The 19,145-nt window shown below is 49.5% G+C and overlaps 7 protein-coding genes across 7 annotated transcripts; 3 read left to right on the top strand and 4 right to left on the bottom strand.

The window, feature by feature from the left end:
* Positions 1-2,436: 2,436 nt before the first annotated feature.
* On the bottom strand, positions 2,437-2,898 carry EURHEDRAFT_415682 (uncharacterized protein). Its single transcript, XM_040782761.1, has 2 exons — positions 2,673-2,898; positions 2,437-2,603 (listed from the first exon to the last, which is right to left on the bottom strand). Exons 1-2 carry the CDS (start codon positions 2,864-2,866, stop codon positions 2,564-2,566), a joined length of 234 nt encoding a protein of 77 aa, XP_040635948.1. The 5' UTR covers positions 2,867-2,898; the 3' UTR covers positions 2,437-2,563.
* An 838-nt stretch (positions 2,899-3,736) lies between these two features.
* On the bottom strand, positions 3,737-5,577 carry car2 (ornithine-oxo-acid transaminase). The gene is made up of 3 exons (XM_040782760.1): positions 5,093-5,577; positions 4,343-5,044; positions 3,737-4,294 (listed from the first exon to the last, which is right to left on the bottom strand). The coding sequence occupies exons 1-3, from the start codon at positions 5,537-5,539 to the stop codon at positions 4,109-4,111; spliced, it is 1,335 nt and encodes a 444-aa protein (XP_040635947.1). The 5' UTR covers positions 5,540-5,577; the 3' UTR covers positions 3,737-4,108.
* A 218-nt stretch (positions 5,578-5,795) lies between these two features.
* gpi10 (putative glycosylphosphatidylinositol-alpha 1,2 mannosyltransferase) lies at positions 5,796-8,812 on the top strand. The gene is made up of 4 exons (XM_040785553.1): positions 5,796-6,404; positions 6,452-6,682; positions 6,732-6,928; positions 6,975-8,812. The coding sequence occupies exons 1-4, from the start codon at positions 5,946-5,948 to the stop codon at positions 8,581-8,583; spliced, it is 2,496 nt and encodes an 831-aa protein (XP_040635946.1). The 5' UTR covers positions 5,796-5,945; the 3' UTR covers positions 8,584-8,812.
* On the bottom strand, positions 8,786-11,399 carry EURHEDRAFT_201059 (putative GTPase activating protein for Arf). Its single transcript, XM_040777935.1, has 3 exons — positions 11,398-11,399; positions 11,129-11,330; positions 8,786-11,066 (listed from the first exon to the last, which is right to left on the bottom strand). Exons 2-3 carry the CDS (start codon positions 11,237-11,239, stop codon positions 8,988-8,990), a joined length of 2,190 nt encoding a protein of 729 aa, XP_040635945.1. The 5' UTR covers positions 11,240-11,330; positions 11,398-11,399; the 3' UTR covers positions 8,786-8,987.
* Positions 11,400-12,711: 1,312 nt separating this feature from the next.
* Positions 12,712-14,946, bottom strand: EURHEDRAFT_525676 (MFS general substrate transporter; the record flags this gene model as incomplete). The annotated part of the gene is made up of 6 exons (XM_040786955.1): positions 14,433-14,946; positions 14,229-14,379; positions 13,987-14,144; positions 13,830-13,949; positions 13,083-13,784; positions 12,712-13,031 (listed from the first exon to the last, which is right to left on the bottom strand). The coding sequence occupies exons 1-6, from the start codon at positions 14,449-14,451 to the stop codon at positions 12,712-12,714; spliced, it is 1,470 nt and encodes a 489-aa protein (XP_040635944.1). The 5' UTR covers positions 14,452-14,946.
* A 679-nt stretch (positions 14,947-15,625) lies between these two features.
* On the top strand, positions 15,626-16,780 carry EURHEDRAFT_380344 (peroxidase; the record flags this gene model as incomplete). Its single annotated transcript, XM_040779285.1, has 2 exons — positions 15,626-15,976; positions 16,037-16,780. 2 exons carry the CDS (start codon positions 15,626-15,628, stop codon positions 16,778-16,780), a joined length of 1,095 nt encoding a protein of 364 aa, XP_040635943.1.
* A 605-nt stretch (positions 16,781-17,385) lies between these two features.
* EURHEDRAFT_380343 (uncharacterized protein) lies at positions 17,386-17,937 on the top strand (the record flags this gene model as incomplete). The annotated part of the gene is made up of 1 exon (XM_040779284.1): positions 17,386-17,937. One exon carries the CDS (start codon positions 17,386-17,388, stop codon positions 17,935-17,937), a length of 552 nt encoding a protein of 183 aa, XP_040635942.1.
* Positions 17,938-19,145: the final 1,208 nt, after the last annotated feature.

The raw sequence follows: 19,145 nt of genomic DNA, 5'->3' as shown, positions 1-19,145 counted from the left end.
AAGAGCTAGCTGATCCAGGGTGGAAAGCAGTCTGGTTGTAGCGTTGCCTGGTTTGAGTATTGAAATCTGCATGTAGCTCCTCTATTGGTGCTTGATTAACAGAACTCACCGGTTGTTGGCTGTAGCGGTCTCGGTAAGGTGAATGCCTTCTTAGCAAAGTATTAGTGCATTTTTGAAGTGCCTCGATGATTCGCAAATTGTCAATGACAGTATTGCTATAACTCTCATAAGCCACCTCATCGGTATAGTTCCGGACGTCTCAGGAACATATAACTAGAAATCTGGACCAATCCATACCACATGCAGTCATCGTTTGATATTACGGAGCAAGTCCGGCCAGAGACCAGACAGAGTTTGTATAGGAACTGGTGTTCGGAAACTTTGCCTTAAAACGAAGATTCCGTGGACAAGACCAGCCACATTGGCCATCATCGGTTGCATCCGTGTCTCTCAACTGGTATTTAGGGATATAGTGGCTTCCGTGGGGGGATGGTTAATCTAGTGAGGCTATTAGCAGGTATCTCCTACACGCAAGGCTCTACCACATATCGTGAGCACACGATCTCGACTCCGTCGAGGTAAACGAGATTGTATTCAATTTGTCTGGAGGTGACTTAAATTTCGGCCTGCCAAAGCTTGCACTCGGCAGCGGAGGCTTTCTTGTTGGCATTATGCGTTGCCAAAAATATGGTTTTAAATTTCGAATCGCCGTACGCTGGCTTTCAGAAACAAAAAAGTCTCAGGGTTTGATATTTTCAACAAAAGAAAAAAAATAAAACGAAAAATTGATTAATGAGACAATTTTGAGTAGCTGGAAAAGGAGAAGTCTCGCGGCTTGATGAGCGTGGCCGTCGGGGTTGTAACGAGCCCTAATCCAACTCTAGACACTCTGCCTATGGCAAAACCATCTCATCTCCGTTCGCATAACTACTCCAAGGCTGTAATATCGTCGTGTTTTCAACCCCGATGAAGGCATGAGTCTTTTGCTCTCTAGTATATCATGCTAAGACAAGCCTGGTTAGGATGTTGACTATTGTTTCCAAAGTCTCGACTGAAAGCAGCACATTAATAGTTGCATGTTATCTTACCACAGCCAACGCAATGCCGTTGCGTTTGCTCTGAACGGAATGGCCTCTTTCAGGTAGCGTGATTGTCGGTCAATTTTGGCAAACTCAAACTCCAGAACCCAACCCTTGAGTGTTGTATCCGCCACACCGGAAAGCATGTAGCCTTCGTCAAAGTTCTCCGATCTCCATCGTTTGTTATTAAGGGACGAATACGTGTTGCAGAAAACACACCCGTTTCCACCGTGCATTTCAACTCGTAATCCTGATTCGCGAATATGCCACCCATGGGACACCAGGTCGTTTTGGCCTTACACAATGGCTGGCGACTGTCGTGGATAATGGTCGGCATTTTGATTGTCTCTGGTACGCGTATGAGGCGATTCGAGATAGGTTGCCAGTGCTCGCCATTTTCTGTCGTCGCTGATATAAGCAAACTATCATCAACAAATTTCGTTAAAAATGTAAATCCACGCACTTCAGCAAGAATCCACTCCCCAACAGCTGACAGCTGGGGCCTTCTGTTGCAACATCCATTGAGCCATATGACCTGCCAAGGTTTCAGGCAGGTAGGTGCCCAGTCTGGCTGCTGATGATTTTTCAAAACTAGTCCAGTCAATTCTGGTTATTTGGCAGGTTTCGTTATCATACTTGTGACCGGGGTATTGAATTCCCAGGATTTTGAAGGAGAAAAAGACAACGCACGCCCAAGAAAGGACCAAGGTTCGTGGGCTTCTTCCGTCAAGAACGTGTTTGTAATGTTGTGTTGATGGTGCTAATGGGACTTGAAAGATTCTGAGAAGTTACCACTGATGGGTACGGGAGGATATTGAAGATAAAGTTAATAAGTCCGATTCCAATAGGTCATAGATATAAAATCAATCGTCGCTCGAGCAATCTAACAATCCGGTTCATTGTATCCATCCATCGTAAGCACAAGCAGACATCAAGCATCAGGGAAGGCATGAACTAGATCAAACGGCATAATAAAACCTCTTCTCAACCGAATTATCCATTTTCCTATTATTATGAATAACAGTCAGTGAATCCCCAACCCTCAAATATCCAAATAAATGGTAGATACACATACTTCACACCCCTCCTTTCAATCTCACCAAAGAAAATTCTAGCCGTATTGGTAAACGAATCCATTTGGACTCTAGCACTGATTAGCACCTTCCATTTTAAATAATAATTCACCATGGCATAGGCATACCTAGCTGCAGTTAGTCAATCGCCATCCTTGCATAGGCAACAGGCAACAAACGTCATCCAGTCTAGGTTCACCTGTAGGTACAAAATCTTTTTATCTTCGAGTTTGGTTGAGTCTTGGATTGCATGGCAGACCTGCTGTTTTGCTTGATTGATGGCTCTTTCGGTTGGGAAGCCTTTGGCGAGCAATACTTAAGGCATTTTGAAGGATGCAAATATACCATCACGATGATACAATTCTTATCCCTTCTCTGTATCTCACCATAGGCAGCATTAATACCAGTAATCTAGACACTGAACAACATAGTCCCCCCAAAGAACTGTCCTCTAATACATAATCATCAGTATATCTATTCTCACTCTTCGATAAATGAAGTGAATAAGGTGTATACATACCGTGCTCGTTTACTCTCAACTTCACCATCCCGATCCAGTGAATCCAGAACATAATGAGCCCAAGAATCATCGACTCCTTTGTATACGAGGTTTCTGTCTTTTTCCTGTAGGATTTCTCTTCGCGCGTGGGCGGAGAGGTCTTCTTTTGTTGGGAAGTTGGCTGCGTGGACGATTTTGTCTGTTGGGCACACCATTTTGTCTTCTTTTCGAGGTCTGGTTAGATGAGACGTTTTGGAGAAAGTAGGTTGTGGGTGGGTTGGTATTCGGATCAAGAGGGTTAATATATCTGAGTGCTGCCTGGTAGAGGGTTGAGTAGGCAATAGGGTGCTCGAGCCTATATCTTTGGAGCCTTGCGTAGTTCATGCCCTATTGAGATGGGTGTATAGTGGTAGCTCACACTTAGTATTTATACCGCAACCCGAATTGACTCAGCAAGCAGCGTTATCATTGTCAACTAAAGATCCCATTCCCTTTATCGTAGAACTCTACCCTAGCACGAGTCTATTCAACAATACCATCATCATATAGCAGATCTGTAACACGCACAGCCCAGTTGCTCTCGACGTGTAGATGTTTTACTTCTTTGACTCTTGGTGCAATCGATCCTAAGCGTGGGTTGAACTCCAGTGTTTCTTTTCTCGAAGACCATACCACATTTCTACTCTCTATAAGGTGGATACCAAGCGATGCCTGGAAGCTCAGCAACGCAAGAATAATCCTTCATTCCATCATCACGACTGCCAGCCATTCATGAATACATAGCAGTCTCATCAATCCATAAACATAGAAACCTAGTAATAAGTTCTTTCTTAAGCGGATTAAATTCAACCTTGCCATTCCATTTGTCAGTGGACAACCATACTATGCGATTTGAGCATACGTACTTAACATAAGTCCGCTCAACCTCGCCATCCTCATCGAGTTGATCTGAGACGTAAATACCCCATTGTCATTCGACGTTGAGGTACTTGACTTCTTCGACTCTGGTCGGTAACATTGCGTTATTGATGTATTTTTTTTTTTTTTTTTTTTTTTTGCGTGGTTGAGCAAATCTTGTTGGGTTGTGAAGTCTTTGGCTGAGAAGAGGTGGGGTTTCAACCGCTAAAATGGTCCAAACCCGCAGACAAGGAGTGGGAAATTTGCGAGAGACAGAGACAAGAATTTGTATACAATACGAACATAATGATGTTTTAATACTAGGCAGTTACAGCTTCGCAAATGATGCCTTGAATGCTTTAGGACTCGATTCATTCTATAGTCTGATATTCATACTGTCGTTGCTCATGCAATCATGGCATATCACTCGACCCGGAGTCGATGAGGGCAAGCCAGGTTTCATCCCCGGTCGAGATGCTCGTAGTTAGCATACAGCCTGTAGATAGGTCCAGCTGCTAAGGATATACAATGTTCCTGTCCCTCCACCGTATTCACGCCGCTTAGTTCTCAAGTGCAATCTTCACATCTCTCTCTGGAGGAGGGACGACCTTGTCTTCAGCGGGACCTCTGAGATTGGGAAGTTCGTTTACGGATTCTTCGATGATCTTCAGAGCCTTCTGGATCTCTTCTTCCGTAATGACAAGGGGCGGTGCCAGACGGATGATATTTTGGTGGGTTGGTTTGGCCTATGGATGTTAGTCGATGTGGTTTTCAGAAAGATAGGGGAAACCCACCAAAAGACCTTTCTCCTTCATCAGCATGCACAATTCCCAGGCGGAATGTCCGTTAGTTTTCGACTCGTCAATAATAATAGCGTTGAGCAACCCCTTGCCGCGCACCAGTTGGATAATCGGACTTTGAATGGCCTGCAGGCCGCTGCGGAAGACGTGGCCCAATCGCTCCGCCTTTTCGACCATCTGCTCATCCCGTACAACCTCAAGCGCACGAATAGCCACTGCGCATCCCAACGGGTTGCCACCATAGGTCGACCCGTGCGTACCAGGCTCGATAGTCAGCATGACGTCTTTGCGGCCCAAGACACAGGACACAGGGTACATTCCGCCGGAGATGGCCTTGCCCAGCAGCACCAGGTCAGGCTTGATACCGCTCCATTCGTGGCACAAGAGTTTTCCTGTTCGGGCGATTCCGGTTTGGATCTCGTCGCAGATCAAGAGCACGTTGTACTTGTCGCACAGAGCGCGGGCTTCGCGTAGGTAGTCATCATCGGGAACGACGATACCGGCTTCTCCTTGAATAGGCTCGACCAGGAAAGCGGCCAGTGTGGGACCGGCCTTCTCGAATGCCTCACGCAAGGCGGCCTTGTCGTTGTACGCGATAGGCTTATCAGTTCCGGGGATGGTACAGCCGATGTTGGGGAGATATGGGCCGTAGTTCTCACGAGATTCGGGGTCTGAGGAGAGAGAGATGGCAGCGAACTACCTAGTATTAGCAATTGAACAGATATAGTATGTAGTAGTACGTACTGTTCGACCGTGGAAGTTGTTCTCCGCACTCAAGACAACGGCCTGGTTCTCCGGAATGCCCTTAACCTTGTATCCCCACTTCCGGGCGACTTTGATACCAGTCTCCACAGCCTCCGCACCAGTGTTCATGGGCAATATCATGTCAAAACCGAAGAACTTGGTGACAAACTCCGCAAACCGGGGGAAAACGTCATTGTAGAAGGCGCGGGAACTAAGAGTCAACCGCGAGGCCTGTTCGACTAATGCTTCGACCAATCTGGGGTGACAGTGACCCTGGTTGACGGCAGAGTAGGCCGAAAGGAAGTCGAGGTAGTGACGGCCTTCTGGGTCCCAGACGGAGGTTCCTTGAGCGCGAGCAAAGACTATGGGTAGCGGATGGTAGTTGTGGGCCGCGAAGTCATGCTCGGCTTGGATGGCCTCGTTGGTGGATGAAGAGTGATATGCCATTTTGATTGTGATTTATGAGTCAAATAGAGAGGAGAAACTTAATGAGAAAGTGCGAGAAGCAGGAGAAAAGAGGAAGTCTTATATAGATAGCGGTATACAGCTAAAAGCAAGAGAAAGCGAGAAATCGGCGCGATATTATTGGCAGGGGCAGCGCTCTTCCCCTAAGTGCAGGTATACGCGGTTACTCTCAGAGAACAATGCTATCTAACAATTGGAGAGAAAATACTACACACTAGTAATAATAATGCTGTCATAGATGTCATTCCACGGTCCGTTTCTCGTGGAATTTCCGTTTTGGGGTTGTTTAGTGTCGACTCCGCGTGTGAGTGCCGATAGCTCTACTTAGTAGTAATACTGCTGCCGACTAGCAAAACAATCTCTCACCCACACTCTCGACACGCGAACCATGGCTTCACGCTCAGGACGGTCCTCGTCGGGTCGCTCATCTGCGAAACTATTATCTTATCTATCGTCGAATACTCCTTCAGCGCCTCCTCCCAGCTCCTCCAGCAAACCGCGTCGCTCCAAAGCGTCGTCCAGCAGCTCCGGGGGGTCGGTAAAGGAGTCATCGCCGAGAGAGCCTCCGCGGTCATCATTACCGCCATTGCGAGAGTACAAAGAATACAGAGAGTCAAAAAGGCCCAAGGAGACGAGAGAAACAAGACCATCCAAAGATACCAGAGGGAAAGAATCAAAAGAACCCCGCGACATCACACCCACCACCATCCTCCTCTCCCTCATCGCCTTCCGTCTCGTCAACGCGCTGGTTGTGCGCACGTTTTTCCAGCCAGATGAATTCTTTCAATCGCTCGAGCCGGCATGGCAACTCGCGTTTGGGAAAGACCAGGGAGCATGGATAACCTGGGTTAGTAGTTCCCACACCACTGCTAATGCTACTGCTGACAACCACAGGAATGGAGAAATCATCTGCGATCCTCCTTACATCCCCTTTTGTTCGCTGCCGTCTATCGCATCGCCGCCCTCCTTGCCTTCCTCCTCCGTCTCTCCCCCGCGCTACGTGCGAACCTCCTAATCGCCGCTCCGAAAACCGTGCAGGCCGTTATCGCAGCTGTCGGCGACTTCTACACCTGGAACTTTGCTCGTCGCATCTATGGTGACGGGTCGCGCAAGAATTGGGCGGTCGTATGTTACTCTGGATAATATCGCGTAACGAGAGACTGACAGTGTATAGTTGGCGTTGACCGTGGCCAGTCCCTGGCAATGGTTCTGCTCGACGAGAACCCTGTCAAACTGTTTGGAAACGACGATAACGGTTGTCGCTCTGGATTTGTGGCCCTGGGAATGGTCTTTGGATTCCGAGCTGAAAGCGGCGCGCAAATCCAGAAGCAGTCGCACTCAAGAGCGGTTGGATAAAGAACTGCTGAACAGGTACGCATTTCGATTATCAGATGAATGCTGTAAACTAACGAAGCAGCCTACGACAATGTCTCTGTCTCGCGGCACTCGCCTGTACCCTCCGTCCTACAAACATTTTGATCTGGATAACTCTGGCCGGTATTGTGTTATACCGTAACTCTTGGGAAACACAAAAGATCCTCGCGCGCGAAGTCGTGATATGCGGATCTGCGATACTGTCCGTGTCCACACTAGCTGACTGGTTTTTCTACGGAGTCTGGACGTTCCCGCCTCTCAAGTTCCTCTACTTCAACATCGCGCAGTCGCTGGCCGTGTTCTACGGAAAGAATGACTTCCATTACTACGTCTCTCAGGGTCTTCCTCTGCTTCTGACCACGGCGCTGCCTTTTGCCCTGTTCGGACTCTATCGCTCAGCCAACCGTCCACCATCATCCGCGTCGAAGCATTGGCGGACCAACATCCAAACTCAACTGACATACGTTTGTCTGGCTATGCCACTTGTTCTGTCATTGATCTCCCACAAAGAAGTGCGCTTTATCTACCCGATTTTACCGTCATTGCACATCTTGTCCGCTACGCCATTGCTCGAGTCCTTCTATCCGGCCGTGTCGCGATCCTCTAGGATCTACACTCCCCGAAGACTCGTCTTGATCTTTGTCCTCATCGTCAACATCTTCATCGCACTCTACGCCACCATCTACCACGCCTCGGGCACGGTAAACGTCCTCTCCTACCTCCGCAACCAACACAACCGCCACACAACCCCCAATCATGTCCAATCCGCCTCCTCCGGCCCGGGCATCTCAACAGGCTTCCTCATGCCCTGCCACAGCACCCCCTGGCGCTCCCACATGGTCTACCCCTCCATCAACGCCTGGGCCCTATCCTGCGAGCCCCCGGTGAATCTCAAAGACTCCGAAAAAGCCGCCTACGTCGACGAAGCAGACCAATTCTACGAGAATCCTACCACCTTCCTCCGACAGAACATGCTCGGCGGTCTCTGGCATGTCCCTCGCAAACCATCTTATCTCTCAAAGCCGTCCAACCGACGGAACCCGAAGGGATACCACGAATGGCCTGATTACCTCGTTTTCTTCGCGCAGCTGGAACCTACCCTCCAGAAGTTGCTGAAGTCTTCATCATACGGTGAATGCCACCGCACATTCAACACAGTCTGGCACGATGACTGGCGACGAAAGGGCGATGTCGTGGTCTGGTGTCTCGATCCGGGCGAGCAGCAATCTTGGAAAGCCATCCTAAAGGAGCGCGAAGAGCGCGCGCATCGTAAACTCTTCAACTTCTATCTCGATATCGATCTCGGCCTCATTACCCAGACCCTCAAAGCACATGCTTCCACTGCTACCAAGGTTTTTAAAACCAGCGCAAATGAAGCTGATATCCGTGCGCGGAAAGCAATAACCGATATCCGAAGCCAAATCGAGAGCGGGAAATGGACCCCCGCATTCCTGCAACAGTCAAGGGTCCAATCTGGGGCGAAATTATCATGGCCATCGTGGGGAAAGACCACTCAAAAGAAGACTTTCCTAGAACGGGTGCAGGGATCTTTATCTTCAAAGCCATCATCATCTTCGTGGTTGAGTGTGTGGGATATTAACGATAGAAGTAAAAAGGGGAGTAAAAAAGGGAAGAGGGAGTTGTGGTCTTGATTTATGTCTTATGTTTTCTGGTTTTGATGCTTTTGGTTTTGAATAAAATAGGGTGGATTAGATGGGTTGAATTCGTTATGACAAAATCTAGGAGGTATATAGTGTTTATGCTTATGCTTATGTTCAATTTCATGAGACTCCGAACTATTTATTATCTTTGTGTTATGTTATGTACCAATTCCCAAAATCAATCTAGATACACGAACACAGAACAATAAACGCCAGAAATGCAAACAGAATATGTAAAAAACAGTAAGTAAGTACTATTACACGACCAGAACGACAAAATATGTAAATAGGCAAATCCGTATTACCCACCGAGAATGTATGTATCTGGCAATAACCAAGAAGCCAAAAGCTAAGGATTCCAAACAAGGAACCAAAAACCAAACGAAGATAGATCGTTAACCATAGCGCGCACTCAAACTCGCAAATGCATCGGGACTATGCCGACCACTCTGCAATCCGTTCAAATCAACGCTCTGCTGACTTGAGTGGTTTCGTGCGAAGCCCATGTTGTTCAGCGATGATGGAGGCGGACCGGTCGGTTTCATGCCCATTCCCATACCCATGTTCATGTTGGTGTTCATTCCCATGCCGATGCCTAGGCCGGATTGTTGTTGCGGCTGTTGCTGTGGTTGTGCCTGCTGGAAGGGCTGTTGCTGGAACTGCTGCGGTTGCGTGCTAAACGGTGAGTTACCGAAATCAGGCTGTGTAGGCGGAGCCGAGGCTGGCGCGGAAGACATAAAGGGGTTTCTAGAGGCGGTTTGCGGGAGGCCCGCGGAGAGGGGCTGTTGTGGTTGTTGGGGGGTTGTGACGTTGGATGCTGGGGTTGAGCCGAGGGAAGGGGTTAGGCCGGGGACAGGGCTGAGGGCTGCTTGTTGCTGCTGTTGCTGTTGCTGTGCGAGGGTCGGGGTTGGAGAGGGGATATTGTACAAGGAGAGGATGCTGCCTTTGTCCACGCGACCGGTGGCTTGGGGGATGAGTTGTTGCGGGGTTGGTTGGGTTTGGAATGTAGATTGCTGTTGCTGAAATTGGGGTTGGTATTGTGGCTGCTGCTGTTGTGCTTGAGGCTGGAATTGTGACTGCTGGGGTTGCTGCGGCTGCGGCTGCGACTGTTGTGCTTGAGGCTGGAACTGGCTCTGGAACGGGTTTTGGAAGCCTGGGTTCTGCGGACTGCTTGGTGCAGTCATTGACTGGAATGGGTTGTACGGGTTTGACTGGCCCAGCGGGGTCGTCTGCGGTTGTAGAAGTTGCTGTTGCGGTTGCTGCTGCTGCTGCTGCTGCTGCAGGAACGGCGAAGACTGTCCAAGTGGCGATGTAGAAGATGCCATCGGCATCGTGTTCGCATGTTGGAGAGACGGAACAGGCGGCGCTACTGACTGAGTCTGCTGAGGTTGCTGCATAGATGTGTATTGCGGCGTGAGCTGGTTGAAGAAAGGATTGTTCTGCGTGGTGTTGTTCGGGAATTGGCTCGCAAACGGACTGTTGTTAACCTGGGGCTGGGCCTGCGGCTGCGGCTGAGCAGACTGGAAGAACGGGTTGTTTCCGCCGTCAAACGTCTGCGTCTGCGTAGACCCAAGGAATCCATTTTGTGCAAATGTCGCTGTGACCGGAGGAGTAGCAGACTGTTGGTAGAGAGGCTGAGGGAGGGAGTTCTGGCGATTCGGGAGCGGGTATCCTCCCGTCGAGTGCGGGAACAACGGCTGGGAAACCTGCAGGCCTTGGAACGATGCCTCCAGATTTGCAGACTGAGGTTGCGTATTTGGCACATCGAAGGGGTTGTATGACTTTTCGGTAGACTGGTTGGCTGGTTTAGAGTCCAATTGATCGAACGGGTTGTAAGAAGTCGTCGCTCTGGCCGGCGAGGTAGGTGCAGCGATGGAGGTCGACGTTGGATTTGGGGTCCTCGCCCGCGAAATCGGACGCGTTGAAGCACCCGAGCCTTCGCCTAATCTTGTCAAAGATTCAATCGTCCTCTCCATATTGCCGCCCAACCCCCGTAGGATAACCGCGTTGCGTCGGTCGTCGGGAAATCCCATCTCTCTCAACGTAGCCAACTTCGCTTCGAACGAAGGTGTACCCATATCTCCAATCGAGGCACCCATGCCCTGCGAGGCCGTATTAACAGGAACCGGCGGAGGAGGCGAACCATGTCTCTGCGATCGCGGCGAAGTCGGCTTGCTGGTAGAAAATCGACGAAGATTTGAGGTAGAAGATGATCCACGGAGTCCAAATCCAAAGAACTTACCATTCTTTGGAGGCAGAGGGGGCGGCGAGCCTTCAGGGGACTTGGTGTAACCGGAATCATGACGACTAGGAGGCTTAGGTTTTCCATCCTCGAGCGATCGGTGTTGGTATTTCTGACGGATGTATCGTTCCATGCACGAGTCGCTCTCGTCGATATCGGTGGGAACTGGAGGCTTGACATTTTTGGGGTTGAAGATTTTGTTCATGATGTTGTTGCCGTGGGATTTCATATTCTATTATGATTCTCGCAATCAGTCGTGCTCTATCACCACATTGAAAGATCTGATTTACTCACATCAACTTGGTCCGACGACCAACTGTCCATAGTTAAGGACTTGACCTTGGAGATATGGGTGCCCAACTTGCGGTGCAACGCAGCACATCGCATGCACAGGAAGAGTCCCATCTGTTACCTAACCATCAGTATCTCATGTTTTCGAGGTGGCACTACCGGGGGATCCGAGTAGTCCGGATACGTACATTCCAACTTGCCCATCCTGTTCACATAACGTATTAGCACTGCATTCTCATCAATTCCTTAAAACCACGGATATATACACGTACCTGGATTCAACTCGCCACAATCAGCGCAACGGTCATTACCCGGGACCGACCGGACGAGGTCTTGTAGAGCCCTCTCATTGCGAGACTGCTGGCGTTTACTGATCCCGACAACCATATTCCCGGCTAGCTGGAGATCGAAACTGGGGAATGAAGAGTGACGGAAAACGCAGAACGCCGAAGATCGTGATTAGGGGTTCGAAGTACGGAGAGAGGCGAGCTTTGTTACCGAAAAGAAATAGGGGTCGACCACCGCGAACTAGCTTTAGAAGAGGCTGGCGATCATGATTTTGAATAGAATCTATAGGGGAGAGGGAGAGGAGAATAGGGAAAGACACCAGGAGGTTTATAGATAGAGAAGAATACGAGAAGGGGCGTGGTGGTCTTGGAGTGGTAAGAAAAGGATGAAAGACAGGCCAGACGGAGAGCACGGGACCAGGGATGCACATGTGGGGAGCGTCGTATGCAGAAATAGAACAATACAGTTGACGGTGCTTATTTAGAGCTTATTCTCGACTTGGTCAAGGGGTCTTTAGCATTCTGTATACAGAATCAATGCTCCGTATGATACTCCGTACCTGAAGTGAGTATTCCGGAAGCATCGCGTTGAAAGCACCGATTGCAGTAAAATACTCCATGTTGGAGTGCGTTCTCGGCAATGGACTACAAGATATCTACTCCAATTCACTAGCAAAAGGATGTCTGAGCAGCAGGTGACTCGCATCAACCATCGCACTCAAGTCTCCGGGAGGAAAACTCAGCGCGGTCGAGGAGCCATAAATGCCCGAAAGTTCGATCTTGTACGCCAATATGACCTACCAACCTATGGATGGAGGACCTGGAGGTTGATTATGCGTTCGTGGTTTTATAAAAGTGTGAGGAAAAAAGAAGAAAAGGTCAATCGAGTTTTTGGTGGTGAAAATATATAGGGGATTGTGTGATCACGTGGTTATCTCGGGAGGATGATTGTTCCGATGAGGGCATTTTATCGATTTTTTCTTCGCCTCTCTCTTCTCTCTCATTCTCATTCCATTGTGCAGTGTCCAAAATTACTCTGTCCAGACAAGTCGAGCTCATAATGAAGAGCTCTCTTGCTCTACGTGATCTATACTAACCAGACTATCACCACTCAGTCGTGCGTCTTGCCCCATGGCATAGAGGCTATACTGTTTTCGTTATCATTTGTGGAAGAACAAACCCATACGGTTTTTAGCAGGACCGCGTCTACTCCACCCTGGTGCTCGCTTTGATCGAGTGGCAGGACTTTTTTTATGACGGACATCTATATAGCATCATATCAATGGCATTCTGTTTCACCTATAGCATCAACCGATAACTCGGACTCCGGTCTCCTAGACGCTCCTTTTCCTCCTCGCTCAAATCTCGTCCCCATCCCTGGCTGGCTCGTTGACGGTTGAGCCACCGGCACCATGCCCAATACATGGTACAGAGTGCGGCGCTCGCACAGGTAAAGCCAATGCAGAGGGCATACGAAAGTCGATACTCCGGTGCATCTTCCTGTCGAAAGGCGTACGTCCCAATGATACCTCCGAGACTTCCCACGGATACCTGCCATGCGCTTCCCACAGCGCGTCGATGGTGGCCTCCAAGATTCATCGCGTTCCAACAAACCTCCACTGCAAAAGTCAGCTAGGTCAACTCTGACCGCGTACGGAAGGGTCACGTACAAGGCATCAAAGCATGCACACCAGCGATGGCCAGAAATAATGCTCCGTACCGCACCTGCACGTTGTCCATTTCGAACAGGATAGCATAGCCCACAATACTTATGACGGCACAGACTATAGTCAAGGCATACCGATTCCCAATTTTGTCGGAACCGTATGCCACGACCAGAGTCAAGACAAAGGCAACCATCCACACCGGAACCGTGTGCCATTGGGTCTGAATCGGAGAATAAATCCCAAGATTCTCAATAATTGTTGGTGCAAAATACGTGCCCATGGTCCCCGGCACGGAGACTGTCAAGTGAAGAATTCCCGTGATTATCGCTTTAGGGTCTTTTATTACCTCCCAGACGTCGCGTACCGTAATACGACGATCAAGTGCTGAGCTACCCTGTTCAGCCCGCAGCCGCGCCCGAACATATTCGCGCTCCTCGTCTGTAAGCCATTTGGCCTGCTCTGGGAAGTTCGGGAGAAAGACGAAGCAGACCAGCGCTAATAGAACCGTCAAGATGCCCTCGATGATGAAGATCCATCGCCAGCCGGGCAAAGAGCCCATTCCGTCCATATTGCCAATGGCGGCTGCTATCAGACCACCGAAAGCGGTAGCCAAACAAGTTGCACTCAAATAGAGTGAGAAGCGTCGTTGGGCTTCTCTTCGTCTATACCACGATCCCATGAGATAGGCACAGCCGGGGAAGATTCCTAGCCGAGTCAATTTCGACACTCATTGACAACGATTGAACCTACCTGCTTCCGCCAATCCAAGGACAAGGCGTGTGGCCAAAAAACCACCATAATTCCGAACGAATCCGGTACACATTGTCGTCAAGCCGAAACAGAGCATACAAATGGACACTATTTCATCAGCTACCAACTCATACAGAAGAGTGGAAGAAGAACATACGCCAAACCCGCGGTGTCAACCTCTTCAATGTGATATTCCACGGAATCTCAAATAAGATATACGTGATGAAGAACATGGCCAATGCCGTCGACACCTGGACTCCGGAAATATTCAGATCCTCTTTCAATCCGTATACAAGCGCATTGGCCACGTTGGACCTACGTCGTCAGTTTCTTTCTTACCAACATAGAAGATGCAATCACCTGTCCAGATAGCACAGCAACACCAAACATGACACACACGGGAGCAATCTGAGATCGATCTTGCGAAGCAGTTTAGCTTCTGTGGTATAAGTCAACGGAGGCAAATCGTCACTTGGGTCAATCAACGATGGCCTTTGTTGCTCCAGCTCGACGGCTACTTCTTTCTGGCGGCCATTTTTGGTGTCATTGTCTAAGATAGTCAGTCTTAGATGGGGACATCAACCCTAGGATCGTAGTTTCAACCTGGTAGTAAGCCGGTCATTCTGTGCTTTCGTGTCGATGGCGTTCCGTTCACTTCTGGTTATTGGATATTCTCGACCCACGAGACTCAACATCATGGCAACATCCCCTTGACCATATATATCAACTCCTCGTATACCACCATGAGCAAACATCTTTCCACCAAACCACAACACTACGCAAGGGATAATCTGCTGTCATTCCTATGGTACGCTCACAGCACGGAATGTTTGAGTCGCACAGTGTAACTTTCCGGCCTGAGGCTGAGATTTCCTCAGACCCCCGTATGAGGAATGAGACATTCAAGAACTATTCTACGGAAGGGGAGTGTTATCATGCGGAAGTCCTATTGTTTATGCCTTGTGGTTATGCTTGTACGTCCGTAAGCGTGGTGTTGTCTGTTAAGGGTCTGTACCTATAGCAGGTGATATTTGATGGATGTGACTATCCAGAACACATGGAAAGTCCCCTATAGAACTAACTACTCCGGCGGAACACTAATACTCCGTGCAGAAGCAATTGGCCAATGCTTGGCTTTCTAGAACCCGGCGCTGAGTAATGCCGCCCACCAGGAAGTTCCTCGGCGATTTGCATTCAGCGCCCGCCACACAGAGCGCTCGCTTTAATAATAATCGTCGCCCGGTGGATCGCTAGCTCGGCTATTCTCGTCATCCAGAGGAGCTATCTGGGTCGACCGAGCAGCCAGAATTATAAACAGTGGTGGCCATATCAAAGTTCAATCTACTGGAAACCAAGAGCCATGGATCGAAGTGCCATTGCCACGCTCAGTGATTGAAGGACTCCTAGTTATGGGACGCTGACTGATGCAGACGTCCAAAGACAACCCATAAGCAAGTCCAGCTAGCCTAAGCAAATGCGGAGGTCGACCCGAACCAAGGGCCCAGAGCCGGCAGATTAGTAGGAGATGATTCCTAAGGATGGGCTTCTGGGCATGAGTGGGACATTGTGATTGGTCCTGAGGAGGTGAGGAGGTAATGTTCGATGGGCTTCTGCTTGGTGATGGATGCGTTTATTTAAAGTGTTTGCTTCTTCTCCTCTTCTGCTGGCTCCTTGTTCTTCTCCTCTTTTGTGTTACATCCTGTCTTCTCTGGTTGATCCGGCACTCTTCTGTGTCTTTGCTCCTCTCTCGTGTCTTTCTGTCTATTCGTTCAATAGCATCAATATCTGAATACACCATGGCTTCCGCCGCGAGAACTGCCTCCCGGGCCTTCCTCCGTTCAACCCCGGCCACTTCATCCTTCAGACCCGCTGCTCGTAGCGCTCGCTTCTCCCTCCCCTCGCAAGCCTTCCGCTCCTCTCGTCGGGGCTATTCTACCGAGGCTCCTGAGCAGGGCAAATCTTCCAACGGCCTTCTCTGGGCTGGTCTCGCCGTCGCTGGTGGTGCGGGGGCGTACTTCTATTTGAAGGGTGGTGATGTTTCGGCGAAGAACTTTGTGCCTCAACAGAAGGACTACCAGGCTGTGTATGATGAAGTCGCTCGCAAGCTCGCCGATGAGACGGACTATGATGACGGCAGCTATGGACCGGTAAGTCGCCTGTTCGATATGAATGAGCAATAGAACACAAAGCTAACAAGACATGATAAGGTCGTCCTCCGTCTCGCCTGGCACGCAAGTGGCACCTACGACAAAGAAACCGGCACCGGCGGCAGCAACGGCGCCACCATGAGATTCGCCCCCGAATCCGACCACGGTGCCAACGCCGGCCTCAAAGTCGCCCGCGACTTCCTTGAGCCCATCAAGGCCAAGTTCCCCTGGATCTCCCACTCCGACCTCTGGACCCTGTCCGGCGTTGCCGCAATCCAGGAACTCGGCGGGCCCGCCATCCCCTGGAGACCCGGCCGCCAGGACAAGGACGTCGCAGGCTGCACGCCTGACGGACGTCTACCCGACGGCTCCAAGAGCTACGGCCACGTCCGCGACGTGTTCTACCGCATGGGCTTCAACGACCAGGAGATTGTCGCTTTGATTGGTGCTCACGCTTTGGGCCGTGCTCACGCTGACCGGTCTGGTTTCGACGGTCCTTGGGATTTCAGCCCTACTGTCTTCACTAATGAATTCTTCCGTCTGCTTGTCGAGGAGAGCTGGAATAAGAAGAAGTGGAATGGGCCCGAGCAGTTCACGGACAAGTCCACGCAGACTCTCATGATGCTTCCTAGTGATATTGCGCTTATCAAGGACAAAGAGTTCAAGAAGCACGTTGAGCGGTATGCCAAGGATAACGATGTGTTTTTCAAGGAGTTCTCGGATGCGTTTGTGAAGCTGTTGGAGCTTGGTGTTCCGTTTGCTAGTAAGGCTGAGGACCGGTTTGTGCTTAAGGCTTCTGAGTGATTTGCTCGAGGCTGAGTAAAGTTGATGGTTTTTTGATAGCATTGTTCGTTTTTGCTGATTTTGATATCCGACTTGTTCCATTTTGGAATCCTCATTGGGATGGCGTCTTCTGCGTTGATGTTTGAGCCTCTTATGGGCAGTCCATTAGCAAGGTATACATAGTAATGGAGATGACTACATATTTGTTGCTGTTATGATGTAGTATGCGACGCGATAAGGTCCAACGGGAAGGATGAACATGGATGGTGAGTGGCACTTGAATATATATATTGGCCGACATCATAGGTTTGTCGTATCTTTAAATAGTAAGACACCAATTATATATCCCAATCATTAAGCAAATTCTTTGAAGTACAGTACACTCTAGAACCACTTCACCTGTACCGCAGTACCCCATACTATACAAATCCTCCGAACCACGCCGCCTTTCCCAAAACAGCAACCTGCAAAATTCCGACCCCTCGACCCCTCGACCCCGCCAAAGCTTTTCCCATACGTGATTCTCCCATACAGCGCAAGAAATTGCCTTTGCACTATTCCTGGCCTCGAGCATCGCATTGAAGAATCTCGGTTCCCAGCAAGATCACCTAGGAAGCGATCACAAAATGGCCGGAGAAAACGCAGTTCACGACCATGACTACTACACAATCCTCAACATCCCGTTTACATCCTCCGCGACGCTCACGACACAACAACTCAAATTAGCATACCATCGCGCGTTACTGCGACATCATCCCGATAAGACAAATACGAAGGAAGCAGACCTCGCGTCAACGCCAGACCACCATGACGAACCCACCACGAACACCTACACAATCGACCAAATAACAACAGCCTACAAAACCCTCTCCTCTCCCACCCTACGCACCGAATACGACCGCGCCCTTCGCCTCGACCGCGCGAAAACCGTCGACCGCGAGAAAAACGGCACTGTATTCCACACAGGCCTTGAAGTCGTTGATTTGGAGGATCTTGTCGAAGACGACAATGATAACAACGGAGAAGGTGTTTGGTATCGCGGGTGTCGCTGCGGTGATGAACGGGGGTTTATGATTACGGAGGGGGATTTGGAGAGGGAGATTGAGGGGGGTGAGGTTGTTGTCGGGTGTCGGGGGTGTAGTTTGTATATGAAGGTGCTTTTTGCGGTTGAGGGATGAGCAGGGAATGAGGACTTCGTTTCTCTTTTTGCTCGTGGGATCCTTGGTGCATGTGCATGCGCCATGAGTTCTTGGTGTTTGTGGACAATGCAGAACGTAATGATTGCCATCGTACAGAATACTTCTGTGCTCCGTCGCGAATGTTCGACATGGACGACATGGACGACCTTCAGCTGCTGGAAGTACCAGCAGCGTGTTGCTATGTGGACTCCATGTTTCACCAACTACATGTGCTCGGAGGCAGCACGAACATGGACACCGGGACTTCAAATCGATGGATACACGGCTACGGTGCTACAGGTGGACCACGTTGACAAAGTGCTACAGAGACGCAGAGCCAGACATTCGAGATGTCGAGGGCCTCGCAGGACATGGGTGACACATTTGGGCCGTGGTTCAACGACATTGATAGCGCTTGCAGCAGATGTGATAAAACAAGCTGCTAGGATACTGCATTTTACCAGCAGTCTTTGAACCAGACTCACCAGGCTGCGCAAGATACTGCTTGAATATATCCCTGAGACGCAGTGGCACAGTAATGAAACCACAAAGTTCATTGAACTATCGCTTTTACCTGGCCAATAGAATGTGAATGATGTCCTGCGAGTCCTGGAGGGAATATGGATTTATTCACTAATTGTTGCTACTATCTCTTCGTCCTCTTTGCTTCTATAGCTACTACAATGAAATGGATAACATTGTTCATTCAACCAAAGACTCTTCCTGTATACGCTCACGTTACTAGAAAGAAGTACCTACTTGGTGGACCTGTCCTCTATAAACAGCATCTAGTCAAGTCACGGTGGCCGCTATGAAGAGATACCTTAGAAGAACTTATGATTCTTAGATCAGACTATATCGTCCATAGATAGGCGCCGGCTGCTGTGCTCACTTCGCAGACTTTCAGGTCTACATGCCAACGACCAGAGCTCAGACACCATCATACCAGACAGCATTGGTACAATCCCCAAAGCTCCCTATTCCCGGGATCCCTACACAACAAATTTAAACGAGTTTCGATCAGCTTTCCCAACTTCGGGACCAACACTCAAAACCAGAGTGCTGAGAAAAATTCCCCATAGCTCCCCAGCTAACCAAGCCTTTTCGGACCAGGTGCTCGTTTTATTGGTACAGTTGCATGCCTTACATATATGGATTTTGGAGAGGAGAGGAAAGGATAATAGCCCTCAGAAACGAGGACGTCATTT

The sequence above is a fragment of the Aspergillus ruber genome (assembly GCF_000600275.1).
Source record: "Aspergillus ruber CBS 135680 unplaced genomic scaffold scaffold00028, whole genome shotgun sequence".
Lineage (NCBI taxonomy): Eukaryota > Fungi > Ascomycota > Eurotiomycetes > Eurotiales > Aspergillaceae > Aspergillus > Aspergillus ruber.
This window is presented reverse-complemented; position numbering and strand designations above follow the sequence as displayed.